Source organism: Caenorhabditis remanei, chromosome I, assembly GCF_010183535.1.
Source record: "Caenorhabditis remanei strain PX506 chromosome I, whole genome shotgun sequence".
Classification (NCBI taxonomy): Eukaryota; Metazoa; Nematoda; class Chromadorea; order Rhabditida; family Rhabditidae; genus Caenorhabditis; species Caenorhabditis remanei.
In genome coordinates, this window is record NC_071328.1 from 14,971,459 (window position 1) to 14,987,611 (window position 16,153).

Below are 16,153 nucleotides of genomic sequence, written 5' to 3' on the forward strand. Positions count from 1 at the left end.
TCAATAACAAAAAAAAAAATTCACAAAAATTGACCTCAAGCGGGATCGAACCCTGGTACCCATTCTCATAGTGGCCCACCTAAACCAACAACTACTCGGCCAAACTTGGTTTTGATAAAAATGTGATTTCCGACATGGAAAATTGGATTTTGAATAGTTTTTAACGTCAGAAATAGGGTTTTCCGGTTATTTTGATGTAAAAATCTTTTTTGGCGTTAAAAATGACATGAGAAACTTTAAAGGCGCATATCTCAAAAGTGGGCGGAGCTAGAAAAAAACCGTCAACTACAAAAATGTAGCGATTTATCAAAATATTCTAAACGTAAAACAATTTGAAATCTCCACCTGACCACACGCAAGCAGTCAGCTCGTCATCCCTCTTCACTGTGAAAGCGGTGTTAGCAAGGAGAATGGTTCTGAAAATTAATTTTTTAAAAACCAGAACCGGAGCTTATAGCTCGCTTAAAACTCAATATTACAAGCTCAAAAATATACCGAAATGTAGATCTCAGCGAGTTCTATGTCTGTGTAATAATACGGGTCAGGTATTTGTTAAAATATGGAAAAAATGCCAAAAAATCTATTTTTTTAAAAATCAGCTCCTGCGACACATTTACCCAAAGTACAGTGACCAAGTTACACTGACAAACAGAAACAAAAAATAACCAATTTCTACAAATTTTCATTAAATATTTGAACATTTTTTGATGATTTTTCAGAAAAATGGACTTTTCCGCAAAATATATTCAAAAAATTTGAATTTTGAAGTTTGGCGCCAATTATGCGGGCCTTGACAAGAATGGATTGAGCGGAGATTGAGTTTAGTTTCTGTTTTAGTTATTTTATGCGGTTTCTATCAATTTTTCATTATTAAAATTGCTAAAAATCAGTTAAAGTGACTTAAAAATGAGTTTTGTCAAATTTTTTTCGAGAAAAATAGATGTTTGGTCGATTTTTGAGCTTTTTTGATCAATTTTTCACACAGATGTTGGAAAAAAACACATCATCAAATAACCATCCGAACAGTATTATATCAAAGTGATAGATCTCAGCGAGATCTACATTTCGTATAATTTTCAGTTCATTATATTGAGTTTCAAGCAAGTTCCGAGCAGAGTTGAGCGGAATTCCGCCTTCCGCTTTCCGCTCTCCGCCACTTTTCTCTTTCCGCCTTCCGCTTTCCGCCATTTCAAAAACCGCATTCCGCTCAACTCTGGTTCCGAGTCTTGCAATCATTTTCTCTAAAAAATAACACAATTAACTAACCGTCTATCGCGAATACACCGCCTCAACTTTTGAATACTCATTGGCTGGAAGAGATTCTTAATGTAGAGCTCTCTATTCACATACTCCGCTCCAATCCATCTCTTGAACAACACCTCCATATTCTTATTCTCCATCCGTGCCTTCTCCAATCGTACCGTCTCGAAATGCATCAATTGTTCAATCTCCCGGGAGGTATACTTGTTGATAGAGTCTCGATAGCGACAAAGTTTTAGGCATTTCTTTTGATTGACCAGAAATTCTCGGATCTGGTTTACCGAGTTCTTGTCCGGGATTGTTACTTCTACATCAACTGAGTCGATATTTCGGAACAAATCCGAGAGCGTTGAGATAAGAAAGTTGACACCGGTTGGCAAGTCATTGCAGTGGAGATACAAATTGTCTCGAGCACGACGAAGAATAAACTTCTTCGCTTGTTTCATTTCTTCATCCTCATTCTCTTCTTCCTCATCCGAAATTTTATGATCTACAATCAATTCCTCCTCCTCGTCCACATCTTCCTCCTCATCTTCACTCAAATCCTCTTTCTCCTTTTCCACATCAAAATCTGCCTCAGAATCCCCATCATCGTCATTATTCCATTCCCCAATAAATGTATCATAGCTACTGCACACCAACCGCCCGTCCTCTGCACTATCCAGCTGAGCTGGTGTCGAATTAAACAAAAACTTGTCATAATCGACGGGTGCCAACTTGAAAACGATTGCGAGCTCTGCTAGATCAGAACGGTCATCGTAGAGCTCGATATTTGGAGTTTCGTCGAGAGTTATGGTCATTTTGAAGCCACGCTGGTTAGCGATGACTTTGACTGCGTTTTTGGCTCGTTTTGATTGCATGGAGAGGGCTAGTCTGGAAGAAAGCTTAAAGCTGAAGACGTGAGGATTTTGATCCTGTTTTCAGAATTTTTCTAGCTTTGAAACTGACCGAGATACACTGATTTTAAAATCGCACTCTCAAAAGCAGAAAGTTACAATGACAAAATTTTTACACTAACCAAAAATATGAGATTGTCTGCAGATATTTTTTTGAATTTTATATAATTAACAAGCTGAAGACGTGAGGATTCTAAATATCGTATTAAATTTTCAAAATTTTGTGAAAACGAAAAGTTACAGTGACCAAATATTTACAGTGACAAAAAGTTACAATGACCAATATGTTACAATGACAAAAACTTAAGATAGTGTGCACAACATCTTTTGATTTTTATATGGTTAGAAAGCTGAAAACGTGAGAATTCTGATCCCGTTTACTGATTTTTTCTAACTTTAAAATTGACAGAGATACACTGATTTTAAGATTGCACTCTTAAATTTGCTAGAGACAAAAAATACACTGACAAAAAAAGCGCGTCACGGTCTTAGGAATGATCCGAATTTAATAAATTTTATATGGCTGGATATATTAAGACAAGAACTTTATTTTCATACTTGAAAATTTTCCGATAGCTCAGCCCACTTTTGAGATATGCGCCTTTAAAGATTGTCTGGCGTGCCTTTGACGCGTTTCTCTTTAGACCTGCCAGATTTCCTTAAAAACAGGGCTTTCTATACTGAATTTTAAGAAAATTTTACATTAAAACTAAATTTCAAACTAGAAACCGTTATTTTTACTTCAAAACATTCAAAACACCAATCTCTGGCGTGCCTTTGACGCATTTTTAATCAAAAGTTGACCCAGCAGTGAGAATAGGTACCAGGGTTCGATCCCGCCTGAGGTCAACTTTTTTAATTTTTTCTGTTTTTGGTTTATTTCATCTTAGAGATCAAGTCTGGGGCTATATTTTTGTAGTTGACGGTTTTTCTCTAGCTCCGCCCACTTTTGAGATATGCGCCATTAAAGATGAGCTGGCGTGCCTTGGACGCGTTTCTCTTAATAGACACTAAAATAAGGTTATTTAATCTAATTTTTAAGGTTTGACATCAAAAGTGTGTCTTTTTTATGATTTTTTAAACAATAACCGCTATTTTTACTACCAAAACTTCCAAAACTGGCGTGCCTTTGACGCATTTTAGTCATCTATCTTTAAGAGCGCATATCTCAAAAGTGGGCGGAGCTAGCGGAAAATTGTAAGCTACAAAAATGAAGATTTTAATGTGATCTTTTCAAAAAATATAGCTAAAAACTCTCGAAATCATTATCTACTTGAAAAAACTCACAACTCATAAGCCGTATTGTTCTTGAGCACTTTTTCCATTGCCACTCTTGGTAGATCCAGCAGTCGGAATGGTTTTTTATTTGGTTTCATGATGATACTAAAATTTGAAAAAGTAAACTATTTTTCAGAAAAATATATTTAAAAAAAAGAAAATCTTTCTAAATCCCAAAAAAAAACTAATTATTAATGGTCCTAAAAACGGAACACCGGAGTGTCGTTCGTGAGAGAAGCCAATTTAGCTGTTGACTGAGTATTAAATGTTTATGCATAATAATAATCATGTGGTAATTGACACTCGTCCAGATGGGGGCTCTTGACAGATTTGAGAGATAGCAGAGACGCAGAGAGCAGGAGTACGGTTTGGGAGGGGGGGGGGGACACCTAGCTGTCTTTAAAGGCGCATATCTCAAAAGTGGGCGGAGCAAACAAAAAACAGACAATTACAAAAATACAGCTCTAGTTTGTATCTACAAGATTAATATAATTAAAAACAGAATTTTTTTTTAAAAAGCGCAAAAAAATTGACCCCAAGCGGGATTGAACCCTGGTACCCATTCTTATAGTGGTGCATCTTGACCAAGAGGCCAAATTTTTGCTAAAAATGTGGTTTTCCACATGGAAAATTAGAGTTTGAATAGTTTTTGACGTCAGAAATGGATTTTTCTGGTTATTTTGATGTAAAAATCACATCTAGCCATTGAAAATCACTTATTTTTGCGATTTTTCAACTTTAAAGGCGCGTATCTCAAAAGTGGGCGGAGCTAATAAAAAATGGTGAACTACAAAAATGTAGCCCTTGATTTGATCTACAAGAAAAATATAAAAATGGAAAAAATGGAATAGGGAGAAAAAGAGAAAATTGCGGCTAATGAGATTTTCGACGCCATTTTTTTTAATAGCTGAAAATTAGCTTTAAACTATGAAAAATGGTGAAAAAACATTTGCAATACTCTAAAATTTAGATAAAACGTGGAAAATCGTTTGCTTTGCTGAAAATTGTCTAAAAATTCCGTATTTTCGAAGGTTTTTGCATTATACAATCAAAAATCAAAAATAGACTAAAAGCTGTTGAAAAAGCAATTGTCCTCGAGGAGTACACGAAAAAAAGCAATGTTTTTTTGCAATGTTTTGCAAATTTGTTTGTCTAAACTAGCAAGTTTAAATTTTACTGGAAAAATATGAACAACGAGATTTTTTTCATTTACACTGACAAAAAATTGTCAGTGTAAAAAGTTACACTGACAAAAAATTTTTTCCCTATTTTTTGGCAATTTTTGCTGAAATTTCTTCAAATTTAAGATCCGTGTTCATTCGAATACTTCCGTCACAAATCACAGAAAAATGTGAGAAGATAAAGTCTCAGAGGAATCTTAATTTGTCTTTTTGATTTTTTACATCTCGTGAAAATTCTCGAGAAAAAAGAAAATCAAGTAATTAGAAGGCGTCCCTCAGGAGTTCTAATTCAGAGAATATGAAATCGAAAAGGGGCGGAGTCTATAGAGACACTCAGGCTGCCGGCTCATACTCTCTCATTCCACTTTTCCATACCTTGCTCTTCGGCTCTCTGCTCTTCTGCTCTCTGGAAAAGACATCTGAAGGTGAGTTAGCTAACTAGGGAAGGTCATGGAGTATGCATGTGACCTATATTATTGGAAAGCTGAAAAAACGCTGATTTCAAAAATATATTCAGTTTTTGCCCTCGACGACTGGTGTTCGAGAAAATGGAGGTCAAAAGTTCTTAAAAGTTTGTAAAATTTCCTATTTTCAAACTTTGACCTAGTTTTTCTAGAATACCAAGTCTCGATGGCAAAAAGTGATTATATGTTTGGATTCGCCAGCTTTCCAATGATATAAATCACGTCCCATATTTCCTAACATGACCTTCCTTAACTAACAAGGGAATTCTTTGGAGACGCGGCTTTCAAAAGGACTATAAATTTGGTCATAGGTACTTTTGACCACGGGGAGTTCATTTTTGCCATCAAAACCTGCTAAATATGTCTGCGAGCCGAGTCGTGAGCTCTCAAACTTTTCATATGTAATTCCTAATTGACAATACCGCTGAGGAACACAAAGTGAACCGCGCGGTGGCTTATATAAACTACCGATTTGAAATGTCATGGGAAAAAGCTTAATCATATGAAAGGTTTGAGAGCTCATAACTCGGCTCGCAGACACATTTAGCAGGTTTTGATGGCAAACATGGACTCCCCATGGTCCAAATTACCTATGACCAAATTTATAGTTCGTTTGAAACTGGCGTCTCCAAAGACTGCCCTTGTTAGTTAGGGAAGGTCATGTTAGGAAATATGGGACGTGACTTATATAATTGGAAAGCTGAGAAAGCGCTGAATACAAACATATAATCACATTTTGCCATCGAGGCTTGGTATTCAAGAAAAACAAGGTCAAAGTTTGAAAATAGAAATTTTACAAACTTTTTAGAACTTTTGACCTCAATTTTCTCGAGCACCAGTCGTCGAGTGCAAAACCTGATTACATATTTGAAATCAACGTTTTTTCAGCTTTCCAATGATATAGGTCACACTGATATAGGTCACACCAAAAATGGAATCTGCGTAGTCAAAAATACCTATGACCAAATTTATAGTTCGTTTGAAAGTGCGCTTCAATGAGAATCTTCCAGATGCCGATATCTCGATGCGAATGCCTCTGCGCCCTACCTTTCATCTTGATGTTCCTGTTCGTCGCCTTCTGCGCCTTCATGAAGTTCTTCTTCCCGGAACATTGGCCGACAGGCGACGGAAAATACACGGCATTCGATGGATTTCTTTGAGTATATGAATATCCCTTACAGTGACCCATCTTCAATTCTCATTTCCTGTAATCCCTATCCTTCTATAACCATATAATTGCATAATTATATAATTATTTTCCGTTTTTCTCTTTTTGTAATAAATGGGTCACTGAACAAAGCAACCGTTGTACTGTTTATTAGAGTGACAGGTTTTCAAAGGCGCATATCTCAAAAGTGGGCGGAGCTATCAAAAAGTTGTCAACTACAAAAATTTAGAGCTAGTCTAAATCTATACAACAATAGAAAAATGAAAAAATTTGGCACAACCCAAACAGAATGCCAGGCTTCCACAGTTAGAGTATTTTTGGTCAGTGTGTTTTTTGTCATTGTAACTATAAAATTATACAACAAAATTTACTTTATTTTAAAAACTTTTGAAAAATTAACACAATTTTTTTTCTCAAATTCATATCGAAAAATCCATTCAAATCTCCTCCTCGCCCTTGTTCCAGAATCGGTTTCTCATCGTCCGCGCGTGCTTCTCACACTTTCCTCCGGCAACACAATGGTAGCCGCCTGGACAACACGTGTTCTCACAGCACACCGCCTGGAAATAAGAGGGAAATTATATAATTTGAGAATATAGCTTTAATTAAAACTGGAAAAGGGTGGGATTTTTCAAAATTATTGCAAAGAAAGTGCTATCTTAAAACCAGTGTATCTCTGTCAGTTTTTAAGCGAGAAAGATTCTGAAAACGGAATCAGAATCCTCACGTTTTCAGCTTTCTAATCATATAAAAATCAAACAATTCTGAGCAAACTATCATATATTTTTGTCGTTGTAAAAACATTTGGTCACTGTAACTTTTGGTCATTGTAACTTTTAGCTCTCACAAAATTTTGAAAATTTGATACCATTTTCATAATTCTCACGTCCTCAGCTTTCTTACCGTACAAAAATCAAAAAATTATGTGCAGACCATCCCATATTTTTTGTCAGTGTGAAAACTTGGTCACTGTAACTTCTGACTACCGTAGGTCTGCTCCTTAAAACCGTTGTATCTCGGTCAGATTAGATTTTTGAAAACTTTTGAAAATAGATTCAGAATCCTCACGTCTTCAGCTTTCTAACCATATAAAAATCAAAAAATTATCTGCAGACCATCCCATATTTTTGATCATTGTAAAAAATTTTGTCAGTGTAAAAATTTGGTCACTGTAACGTTTGGTTTCATTGTAACTTCTGGTCATTGTAACTCGGTTAGTTTTGGTCTTAGACAATTTTTGAAAACAGATTCAGAATTCCCACGTCTTCAGCTTTCTAACCACATTAAAAACCACAAATTTGTAAAAACGATACCCTAGAAACTTGGCTTGACAATTTTGGTCACTCTAACTTTTATCCTAGAAATTGCTCTGATTTGAGACCTTGTAACTCAGTACAGGTTGGTCGTATACAAAATTTGGAAGCAGATTCAGAATCCTCACGTCTTCAACTTTCTAACCGTATAAAAATCAAAAAGTTATGAGCAAACTATCGTATATTTTTGTCAGTGTAAAAATTTTTGTCATTGTAAAATTTTGTCATTGTAACTTTTGGTCATTGTAACTTCTGGTCATTGTAACTCGGTTAGTTTTGGTCCTAGACAATTTTTGAAAACAGATTCAGAATCCTCACGTCTTCAGCTTCCCATATAAACCACGCCCTTTCCCTTTCCAAAACCTACATTAGTCAACGGACAGCACATAGTCTTCATCTCCCCATTACGTCTACGGATCTCACAGCACGTCGTCTTACTCGGGCACGTTTTGCCAACTCCGCAAGCCACTGGATCCATGTCGCCGGATTCAGAAGATTCAGAAGATTCAGATGATTCAGAAGACGTGGATTCAGAAGACGTGGAGTCATCATCATCTTCTTCTTCTTCTGGCAAGAAGTCGACAGCCGGCTTACGGTGGATTGAGGTGGACGCGAATTTTCGGAGATGTGGGATCATGGCGAACTGGAATTTCAAAAATTACAAAAAAATTTCAAAAAAATAGGTTACTGTATCCTCACATTTTGCGAGCAAAACTGTCCATGACACTGGAATCCGTTGGGACAGCAATGGAGCATGTCGGCACAGCAGACGGCGTTCGGCACCGGGCAACACCCGTAGGTGCCTTGTTCCAGAAGACAGCACGTCGAGCCGTCCGGGCATTTGCTCGATTTGTCGGGGCAGATGACCTGGGAATGGTTGAGGTAGTACGGTAGATCAGGGAGCTAGAGGGTGAGCGTCTAGGCTGCTGGCTAAGACGGGTACTGTAGCTAACAGAGGTAATTTTTTTAATATGACTGCATAGCTCATAAATAGAGCTTCATTTTCTTAGTTGACAACTTTTTGATAGCTCCGCCCACTTTTGAGATATGCGCCTTTAAAGTTTCTCATGCCATTTTTAACGTCAAAATGTGATTTTTACATCAAAATAACCGGAAAAACCTATTTCTGACGTCAAAAACTATCGAAAATCTAATTTTCCATGTCGAAGCGTCTTGTAACAAATAAAATGTAAATTTCAGAGCTGAACACACTAAAAAATCAGTGAAATGTCCTAAGTTTTGTAAACAAAAAATTTTGAAAAATTTCTAATTGTTTTCAGAAATGTCTCCATATCTCTATCAGTTTTGGGATTTGAGCCGCGAAAAGTACATTTTCAAAATCAGAGTTTTAAAGCGGTTCGAATGGCTATAAATGCAACAAAAAAGAGAGGGGGAGACTCAGAGAAACGAGAGCGTCTCGTTGTCTGCGCACTCTCTCCCTCTCTCATCTTTGAAGGCGCATATCTTAAAAGTGGGCGGAGCTATCAAAAAGTGGTCAACTACAAAAATGTAGCTCTGGTTTTGATCTACAAGATAGAATAAATTAACAGTAGAAAAAATGAAAAATTTACAAAAATTGACCCCAAGCGGGATCGAACCCTGCTACCTATTCTCATAGTGGTCCACCTTGACCAATAACTACTCGGCCAACTTCAAATTTTGCTAAAAACGTGGTTTCCGATATGAAAAATTAGGTTTTGTGTTGTTTTTAACGTCAGAAATAGGATTTTCCTGTCATTTTGATGTAAAAAAACACATTTCCGCGTTAGAAATGACATGAGAAACTTTAAAGGCGCATATCTCAAAAGTGGGCGGAGCTATCAAAAAGTTTTCAACTAGAAAAATGTAGCACTAGACTGTATCTATATAATCAAATAAAAATATTCAATTTCGATAGATAGCGGTGTTCAGGACACCCCTTCAAAGTTGGCTAAATTTCCGAAAACTTTCGAAATTTTGTGAATTTTCAAAGTGATACTCTAAACGCTCATTTTAGGCTGTTTGACTTAAAAATGAGGTGTCAATGCTAAATTTTACGCTGATTTCAAATCTAACATTATTTTCCAACAAATTTCAAGTAGACCCACCTCATCAAACTCATTCTTCTCCACCACAGTCGTTCCCGTCTTCCTCGCCGGCTTCTTCTTTCTCATTGGTGTATGTTGATTGTCTTCCCCAATACATCTAGACCCCTGCGGGTCACAAGTGGTTCCAGACGGACAGCAATGAGACCGGTCATCACAACAGACCGCCTGTGGCATTGGACAACATCCCCACGTATTGTCGCCGAGTTTGCAGCAAGTCTCATCGTCGCCACAGGTCGTTTCTTTGTCGCATTGGTTGGCGGTCTGGAAGAGGTTACATAGGTTTTCCGACATGGAAAATTGGGTTTTAAATAGTTTTTAACGTCATAAATAGAATTTCCCGGTTATTTTGATGTAGAAATCACATTTTGGAGTTGAAAATGACTAATTTAGGCAATTTCCAACTTTAAAGGCGCGTATCTCAAAAGTGGGCGGAGCTAGAAAAAAACCGTCAATAACAAAAATGTAGCCCTTGTTTTGATCTACAAGATAAAATAAGTCAAAAACGGAAAAAAATCGAAAATTCAAAAAATCGACCCCAAGCGGGATCGAACCCTGGTGTCCATTCTCATAGTTGTCCACCTTGACCAGCAACTACTCGGCCAAACTCAGATTTTGCCAAATATAGGTTTTCTGACCTGGAAAATTAGGTTTTGAATAGTTTTTAAGGTCAGAAATAGCATTTTCGATGTATTTTGATGTAAAAATCACATTTTGGCGTTGAAAATGGCATGAGAAACTTTAAAGGCGCATATCTCAAAAGTGGGCGGAGCTATCAAAAAATTGCCAACTAAGAAAATGTAGCCTTATTTATGAGCTATACAGTCATATTAAAAACTTCATCTCTATTAGCTACAGTACCCTTCTTAGCCAGCAGCCTAGCCGCTCACCCTCTAGCTCCCTGACCTACCGTACTACCTCAACCATTCCCAGGTCATCTGCCCCGACAAATCGAGCTTTTTTGATGTAAAAATCACATTTTGGCGTTGAAAATGACAGTTTTTCCTCTATTTTAGCGATTTTTTCAACTTTAAAGGCGCATATCTCAAAATTGGGCGGAGCTATCAAAAAGTTGTCAACTGCAAAAATGTAGCCCTATATTTGATCTACTATTAGCTAGTAAAAAAATTAATATGGGACCAATCAGTGCTCCCTGACGGGATCTCAAAGTTTTTTGTCAGTGTAACTTTTACAGTGCCCACAAAATTTTCAATTTTTTAAAGAGAAATTTTGCATAAATAAAGTTGTCAAATGGATCTATAATGAAAAAAGGGAACAAATTACGAATTTTGAACGAAATTAGACAATTTTTAAAAAATCAGCCGTGTACTCCTCGTGGACAAGAGGGGGAATTTGGTTTTACCCAGAAAATACGCCGGAAACGGGATAAAAACGGTATTTCAGCAAAAAAACTGAGAAAAAACTGAGAAAAAACAAGTGATTTTCAACAAAATCGGGAAAAAATTGGAAAATTCTTCCGTGTAGTCCTCGTGGACAAGAGCGAAAATCGGTTTTGAGTGAAAAATCGTGATTTTTAAAAGTTTTTCCACTTTTTTTCTCGAAAAATCTTAAAAATTTCAGCTCTACTTACCACTGACACAACTATAACCGCTGACAGGAATAAACATAGAAAGCGCATCGTTAGTTAAGACGAACGAGAATGAAGGGCTAGGAAGGGAAGAATACCCCCCAACTGATAAGAAAATGTGCTGATGATAGAGAAACGAAATATTCTTATCAAAAATGTACACACGATCAATATATGTATGTGTAAACAGTTTGACTTTTAATGACTGTTTTGATCTTTGAGAGGGAAAATTGAAAGTTTCAGAGAAAACCACATCGTTAACCTGGTTCCCCTTGAAATTCCCGTTCATTTGATACCCATATTGCTATACGTTCCGAAAAAATTTTAAACTTGACGTCACTCCAGAATCCGCGACATCATCTGAATCCTCCACCCTTTTCCAGAAAACTCCACCCCACCGCCACACACCAAACGCCAACTCACCTCGCCCTCATATACGCCTTGCCCACCGGTTTTTCCTCAGCGGCCGGATGGTCTAGAGGTATGATTCTCGCTTCGGGTGCGAGAGGTCCCGGGTTCGATTCCCGGTTCGGCCCAAACTTTTTTTTCCTTTTTTTTCTGTTTTGATTTCGTCATCCAACTCGATTCTGAGCTCTCACAAAGCTACTGGTCCGCATACTGGGCTCCACCGAGCTCCCATATTGTTGATTCGTCAGAAAATCTAGTTTCAGAATTCGCCACGCCTTCTCCCTCAAAACCCGCCGGTATCTTGCATTGCTCATAATCATTACAGTACACTGACACATCGAATGGGATCCAACCATGAACATGGAGTCAGTGGCAACTTCTAAAGAAATTATCGATTGATTTTTTGATCTACACGCCAACCTTGTAGCCCATTGGCCTCTGTCAAGACTACAAACATACAAAGGTCCATTGGAATGATAATCAGTACCCCGGGTATCACGAGTTGCATGGCCAAACTGATAAGAGCCGTTTTGTGCATTTGATAGGTCTGGGATGACATGTGTTGCCGGAGGCGTTGGAGAATTATCATCGTATGGATGCCCAGGTAGAAACAGTACCTGAATTTGAAAAAAGTGGTCTTTAAAGACGCATATCTCAAAAGTGGGCGGAGCTATCGGAAAGTTGTCAACTACAAAAATGTAGCCCTATTTTTGACCTACAAAAATATATGAAAATGGGAGAAGGGAAATCCGCAGAAAAAGAGAAATTTTGAGGATTTTGAAGTTTTTTTAAAAAAAATGTTTCGCTTTTCTTAAAATAGCTGAAAGTTTGTCTCAAACTGTTAAAATTGGAGCAAAAACTTTTAAATTTCTTCAAATTAAAAAAAAACGCTTGAAATCGAGAGGAAGTTGTTTAAAAGTGGACAAAAAATTACAGAACGCGATTCGCTGAAAATTGTCTGAAAATGTTCAACTTTGAAGTGAAAAAGTTATAAATCCCTTGTCACTCGGTGCATTCCATTCCAAATTGAAATGTTCAAACAGATTCAAAATCCTTACGTCTTCAGCGTTCTAATCATATAAATTTCAAAAAATTATGAGCAAAACATCATATATTTTTGTCATTGTAAAAATTAATGTCACTGTAACTTTCGGTCAGTGTAATTTTCTGTTTTTACAAAATTATGAATATTTTATACTATTTTTGTAATCCTCACGTTTTCAGCTTTCTAACCGTATAAATATCGTTGAAAAATGTTAAAACTATCCTTTATTTTGGTCACTGCAAAAATTTAGTCACTGCTAGTTTGGTTGGCTCCTTAAAACCGTTGTATCTCGGTCAGTTTTGATCCTAGAAAATTTTTGAAAACAGAATCTGAATTCTCACGTCTTCAGCTTTCTAACTATATCAAAAGGAATTTGTAAAAACGATACCCTAGAAACTTGGCTTGACAATAATTTTTGTCACTGTAACTTTTAGTCTGGAAATTGCTTTGATTTGAGAACTTCTAACTCGCTTCAACTTGGTTGTATCCAAAATTTGAAAACAGATTCAGAATCCTCACGTCTTCAGCTTCCCTATCATATAATTTTCAAGCCCCGCCCACTCACCACGCCACCACAAAAACATAAGCAAACGCTCCGATCCCCGTCACTGCGAGCATCGGATTCAACCTATGGTCATACGCCTCGAACCCATCATAAAACATCCATTTTAAGCATTGCGGGTAGTTCTGGAAACTCGTTTTAATTAATTAATTATTTAATTATGTTAATTTAAATTTCACTCACAATTTTGATAAAATCATATTTCTGTTGGTAGGTCAAATTGGAATTCCACATGCAGATGGCAGTGGCAAACGGGAAAATGTGGGTGAGGAATATGAGCGATTTATCCAAATAGAGCTTGCTGGAGTAGGTCTGGAAAATGTGAAAATTATTGGCTGCGTAGCGACTCAAAATCGTGTTTTTCAACCAAAAAAATCTCAAAAATAGAGATTTTTGAATGTCCCGTAAAACGACACAAGACTCCCGTAAATATGCACACATGTGTTTTTGAACTTTTTTGCGTTTCTAGTGTTTTAATGCTTAAAACTGTGTTTTACAACCAAGAAAAAATCTCAAAAACCAAAATTTTTTGGAGTCCCGTAAATCGACTCAAGATCCCCCGTAAATCTACACATAGTGGTTTTTCGAACTTGTTTTGGATTTTTCTGCGCTTTTGATGTTTAAAATCGTGTTTTTAATCCCAAAACCCTCTATTCCATCGAAAAAATTGAAAAATCACGTTTTTAAAAATACTCGTAAATCGACACAAGACTCCCGTAAATATACTCATTGGTGATTTTCAGCATTTTCCCAACGTTTTCCATGATTTTCATGCTTAAAATCGTGTTTTTCATGTAAAAAAAACTAAAACCGAAAAAACAAGTCTCAAAAATCAAGATTTTTTGGAGTCCCGTAAAACGACACAAGACCCCCGTAAATCTACACATAGGTGTTTTTTGAACTTTTTGCGTTTTTTAGTGTTTTAATGCTTGAAATCGTGTTTTTTAACCCCAAAAACCTATTTCTCATCGGAAAAATTGAAAAAATCGCGAATTTTGGGTAACCCGTAAATCGACACATGACCCACGTAAATCTACACCTATGTGCTTTTTGATATTTTCTTGCCTTTTCAGTGCTTTTAATGCTTAAAATCATGTTTTTTTAACCAAAAGAACCAATTTTCTATCGAAAAATTAAAAAATCACGTTTTTACGATTCTAATCTCAATTTTTAAAGATCCCGTAATTCCACATAGGACATTTTGTCACTGTAACTTTTTTGGTCAGTGTAAATATAGAGGACCACCGTAAATCGACAAACTCCCCATAAATACACACACAAACTTAAGAGTCCGTAAATCGACACGAGCACTCCGTAAATCTTGACGAAAAATTGTTTGTCATTGTAACTTTTTGGTCAGTGTAACCTTCTGGTCAGTGTAAAAAGTGATCGCCGTAAATCCACAATCTCAGTTAGCTCAAGACCTCGTAAATCTACACATAACTAATTCTGCATCCATATTAGACCGTAAATCGACATTAGCTTTCCCGTAAATCCACACACTTAAATATTTTTTGGTCAGTGTACTTACCTGACTAATGTGTGCAGCTGCATTGTGTCTATATACAAAACAACATAGCCCGGCGGCTAACTCGAAACAAAAAATAAAAATCCATAGTGTCATTGACAAATGAGACGATATAAATCGTCCGAAAAATTCTCCAGTATTGTATCCGCCAACCATCGGAAAAAAATAATAGCCCGGACATATCCAGGACATGTGAATTTCCGTCAGGAACGAGATGAGCTGGAATATGTTACAGTAACCCGTGATTACTACAGTACTTCCCAGTACCTGCATGTACACAAGACAATACTTATAGCCAAACATGCCTGGTGACTGAAACCATACCAAGTAGAATCCAATTAAGTTAATTGGGATCGAGAATCCAGCAATGACGTGTAAAGAGGTGGTGTAGTACGGTGGAATGGTCTCAGGACACGGTGCAGGCATACTGTAGTGTAAATCGAAATAAAATGGCTATTCCAGAATAAAAGTGGGAGTTGTACTGGATCTAACTCCAATGATACAGCAGGTGAAAACCTGAGAAGAGAAATAAGGGATTAGCAAGAAATACGCGTAATCATGTTGTTCTATGTATGCACTTGGGTAATGGCTAATTTGAAAGCAGGGGTTTCCACCTGAACATGATTAAAAAAAGTTTTTTTAGAAACTGGGATAAGTGATGTGTTATTAGGTCATTGCAATAGATTTGAAATAAGAAAACATGTTAGAAAAAGTTGATAATTTAGGTGGATTTACTGAGGGCTTGTGTAGATTTACGGCGATTACTTTTTACACTGACCAAAACACAAAAAACCTGTCATATCTTTTTAAGTTCCGCTCCAAAATTTTTGAAATTGCGATTTTCAGAATCAGCGCGTCAAGACGGTTTAGAAAAGTATAATCACGGTTAGGTTTGGTGCAAGTTGGGTCTCGACACGAAAAGTACCGTAGTATAGGTTACTGTAGTTTTCGTGGTGGGACCCCCAAGCACGGAATACAGGCATGATTATACTTTTCTGAAAGCTGAAAACGAGCTGATTCCAAAAACTTTGGTTTTGAAGATTTTGGATCACAAGATTTTGAGAAAATTCAAAATTCTGAATTTTCTATTTGCAGTATTAAATTACTAAACTTTCCTAACATTTTTTCCTATTTCAAATCTCCCGCAATGACCTAATAACACATCGCTTACCCCAGTTTCTAAAAATCCTATATAAATCATGTTCAGATGAAAACCGCTCTCAAATTAGCCATTTTTAAAGTATCATATGTTCATAGTACAAAAATTTCACCTGCTGTATCATTGGACTCAGATTTGGAGTCAGAGCCACCCACTTTTTTTGCTGAAGAAATTTCTGGAAACGGATTTCCACTTCAGTATACCGACACCGTACTACAC

General features: G+C 36.8%; 3 protein-coding genes across 3 annotated transcripts; all 3 read right to left on the reverse strand.

The window, feature by feature from the left end:
• Positions 1-316: 316 nt before the first annotated feature.
• GCK72_003229 (uncharacterized protein) lies at positions 317-6,191 on the reverse strand (the record flags this gene model as incomplete). The annotated part of the gene is made up of 4 exons (XM_053723901.1): positions 317-416; positions 1,267-2,133; positions 3,444-3,539; positions 6,127-6,191. The coding sequence occupies 4 exons, from the start codon at positions 6,189-6,191 to the stop codon at positions 317-319; spliced, it is 1,128 nt and encodes a 375-aa protein (XP_053592546.1).
• A 493-nt stretch (positions 6,192-6,684) lies between these two features.
• On the reverse strand, positions 6,685-9,938 carry GCK72_003230 (uncharacterized protein; the record flags this gene model as incomplete). Its single annotated transcript, XM_053723902.1, has 4 exons — positions 6,685-6,807; positions 7,928-8,203; positions 8,260-8,427; positions 9,648-9,938. The coding sequence occupies 4 exons, from the start codon at positions 9,936-9,938 to the stop codon at positions 6,685-6,687; spliced, it is 858 nt and encodes a 285-aa protein (XP_053592547.1).
• Positions 9,939-12,028: 2,090 nt separating this feature from the next.
• Positions 12,029-15,201, reverse strand: GCK72_003231 (uncharacterized protein; the record flags this gene model as incomplete). The annotated part of the gene is made up of 4 exons (XM_053723903.1): positions 12,029-12,257; positions 13,251-13,372; positions 13,431-13,559; positions 15,043-15,201. The coding sequence occupies 4 exons, from the start codon at positions 15,199-15,201 to the stop codon at positions 12,029-12,031; spliced, it is 639 nt and encodes a 212-aa protein (XP_053592548.1).
• Between the last annotated feature and the right edge of the window lie 952 nt (positions 15,202-16,153).